Source organism: Loa loa (assembly GCF_000183805.2).
Source record: "Loa loa unplaced genomic scaffold supercont3.14, whole genome shotgun sequence".
NCBI classification, from domain to species: domain Eukaryota; kingdom Metazoa; phylum Nematoda; class Chromadorea; order Rhabditida; family Onchocercidae; genus Loa; species Loa loa.
The window spans coordinates 70,144-73,231 of NW_018108194.1; the positions used below are offsets into that span (position 1 = coordinate 70,144).

Consider the following 3,088-nt stretch of genomic DNA (forward strand, 5'->3'; position numbering starts at 1 on the left):
GAGAGAGAGAGAGAGAGAGAGGAGGAGGAGAGAGAGAGAGAGAGAGGGAGAGAGTTATGCATTCGGAATCAATTTCCAAAGAAATACTTGGGACAATATTTTAGAAATGTAAGAGTAAGGAACGATTGATTGTACTTAAAAGTGACATTTTGTAGATAAAATAAATACCATAAATGACAGATTGTCTCTTTGAAGTTTCTTGGAGTTCCTCAGGAACATTTCATTTTCCGTTTTTTTTTTATAAGCCTCGAGTAGCACGCTCATTTAAGGCATCAGCTAGCACAGCTATCCTGTTTCGGAGTTCCAGGTCATTTAATGCATCCTCATCAACTGGTACCAAATCCTCTTCTATCACGTTGTTTGGTACTGTGATCATTTCTTCTGCTGGTATCAAAACGTACTACAAAATTAAATTTTTGTAAGAAAACAAACTAAAGGATTAAATTTAATAATAATTTCAACAATTCGCGAGGGCGATAATTACAACTGATTGATAATACAGTAATCGTGACAAGTTTAGTGATAATGAAAATAGTTATCATCCTACATTCCATATTATTATTTTAAATTTGTACTAACACCTAACCTTGGGTATCTCTTCACTTTCTTTTTCGGTTTCATGAATTTCATCCTCAGGCAGCTCGATAATCGATAGTGCAATTTTCGGTTGGTCGTCATTAGCCATGGTTAATTCGTCTTCATTGCCACCGATTTCCGCGGTGTATGGTAATATCGGCCGTCTAATTGAATTGCGGGGTAATTTAACAATCCGATATTCGTCAACGGGTAAACCGAGATCATATCGATCTAGTTGGCCCCGCACAATTCGTGCCAAAATTGCCAATTCCAAGTCTAAAAAAAAGTGAAAATTTCCGCGATATTTTTCATTTCCAGAAATCAGACCAAAAAAATAAGTTCCTTTGAAAAATCCCTACTAATTAGTAATCTTTATTTTGACTGTAATTAATGGAACGAGGTTTTTAAATACAAATAGTTCTTATTGCATGTGACATAAGCGCTTATTTCCATCATCCAATTGGCGATCTCTGGTAGTGTTGGTGAATCTGAGTGTATTTTAACTTAAATTTCTTCTGAACTTCTATAAAAGAGGTGTGTTTAACTTTTTGGATTCATTAAAATGATCATGTAAAACATTTCCTTTTAGAATGCAATATATTTCTAATTTTCATTTGCATAAGTAAACTTTCAATAAAGTAATTCTTGGAGTCAGCAAATTGGCGCAAAGGTTATCAGGAAGTTCGAATATCTCATAGATAAAGATTAGTAGTGTTTAGAAAAAAATGCTACTTTTCCTGATCAATTATTGATATTATTTTAACTGGTACGGCCAGAATTTTAAGACTCGATCTTACTATCCTTATGCTAGATTTTACTGCTATAAATAGCCATTAATTTGAATACAAATGACAATTTGGAAAAATGGATAAATCAAGTCAACAGACTGTATAGTTCATCACATATTATTACTCCATTATCATGCAGTTATATGAGATAGTTATTTGAATCACGTACGTGGCCATTTTAGACTTTGCAACGTTCAAACTTCTCTTCATCATTTTCACATTCAAATTCTCACAAGTCTATTTTTTTCTTATCTGATTTCATCTAATGAATATTATGCAAGATTCAAACCATCAAGTTGATTCATCAGTTCATCATCTCCGTCCTCGCCAGTATTGTCAACATTATCACTGTCACCAATTTCCTGATTGTTACGTATTTGGGCAATTGTTCGTCTAGTTGGTAGTCTTATTCGTTCCTCCAACTGATAACCTCGTTTCTCTCGATTTACTCCATCTAGAAATAATTATTTCCTTTTTTAATTAAAATTTAAATATTCAATTCCTTTCCTTTAGTCAGAAAAAAATTTCTATGGAAACTCCTTTATCGAGCGGAACAATTTCGCATATCCTTTTTACTAGCGGTGATAAATGCCTCCGATAGGATCTCCAGACAGATTTCAACTGAAGAATCAAACAAAGTGTGTCTGTCCATGGGTAGGTTGGGCTCGCCAGACTCCCGCCAATCATCCGGGAGAAGGACAACCATAACTGAAAACCCGAACAGATGGAACTCGTTCAATCCTATAAGACTAACCATCTAAGAGCTCTACCAAAACCTATTAAATTTACTGTCATCGTCCTAACTTGATACATCCTGATAGATGACCCTTGGGAGTAAAGAGTAGGGCATGTCCCGCGCGCAATGCACCTCACTTAAAAACACCCACATTTATGGTCTTTGCAACAAGTGCGGGTAAAGCCCTTCCCAAATCCTCGTTCGCGGAGCCTAGCCATGATGACATACATAAATGCAAATTTATTTAAATTTTAACTATAAAGTTCAGGTTAATGTGATATTTCTGAAATGCCTCATTTACATTTTCTTATAGTACTTGAATGGTTCATTACACATTGCATTTAAGCAAATAATTCATCTCAAGTTTTAGATCATAAATAAGGATTAATATAGAAATTGAGATATTTAATAAAAGTGCAAAGCCTCGTCTTTAATTTTGTTTAAATTGACTTGGTTTTTTTCTTTTGTTTAACACGAAAACCATAATTAATTCTTCTCTCATACTGCATTTCAAATACATTTCTAACACTTAATTGGGTTTTTTATGGTTTTCTAGAAATAGATAGCATATGGTGAAAAATCTTAATTAGGATATGTAAATATGGTTGTCTCCATAATGACAAATTTCCCTAGGCCTATGAGATGTTTATGGCCTGGCCAGTGATCATTGGTTGCTGTTCAATTGCAATAGCACCAAAAGGATATGAAAACAATAATTTAATTTCTGAGATGATGTGAGAGCAAATAGAATTAAGATTTAAAAAATTTGAAATTTATTTCACAAGTAGTTCTGTTGGAAGTAAAAAAGAAATATTGTTTGGTACTATAAATGAGTAATACATTTGCGGTCGGAATTTGTGATAATCCTTCATTTTTTGCATATGATTGATCATTATTGATCCATTTTCATCAATATAAAACAATATTAGGCAAGTTGGGAATGGTAATGATAGTGACAACAGTGTTAACAACGACAGTGACTAAGCAA

General features: G+C 33.6%; 1 protein-coding gene across 1 annotated transcript; it reads right to left on the bottom strand.

Moving 5' to 3' along the window:
- Positions 1 to 91: 91 nt before the first annotated feature.
- LOAG_08419 (hypothetical protein) lies at positions 92 to 2,070 on the bottom strand (the record flags this gene model as incomplete). Its single annotated transcript, XM_003143951.2, has 4 exons — positions 92 to 400; positions 587 to 852; positions 1,654 to 1,818; positions 1,941 to 2,070. 4 exons carry the CDS (start codon positions 2,068 to 2,070, stop codon positions 239 to 241), a joined length of 723 nt encoding a protein of 240 aa, XP_003143999.1. The 3' UTR covers positions 92 to 238.
- Between the last annotated feature and the right edge of the window lie 1,018 nt (positions 2,071 to 3,088).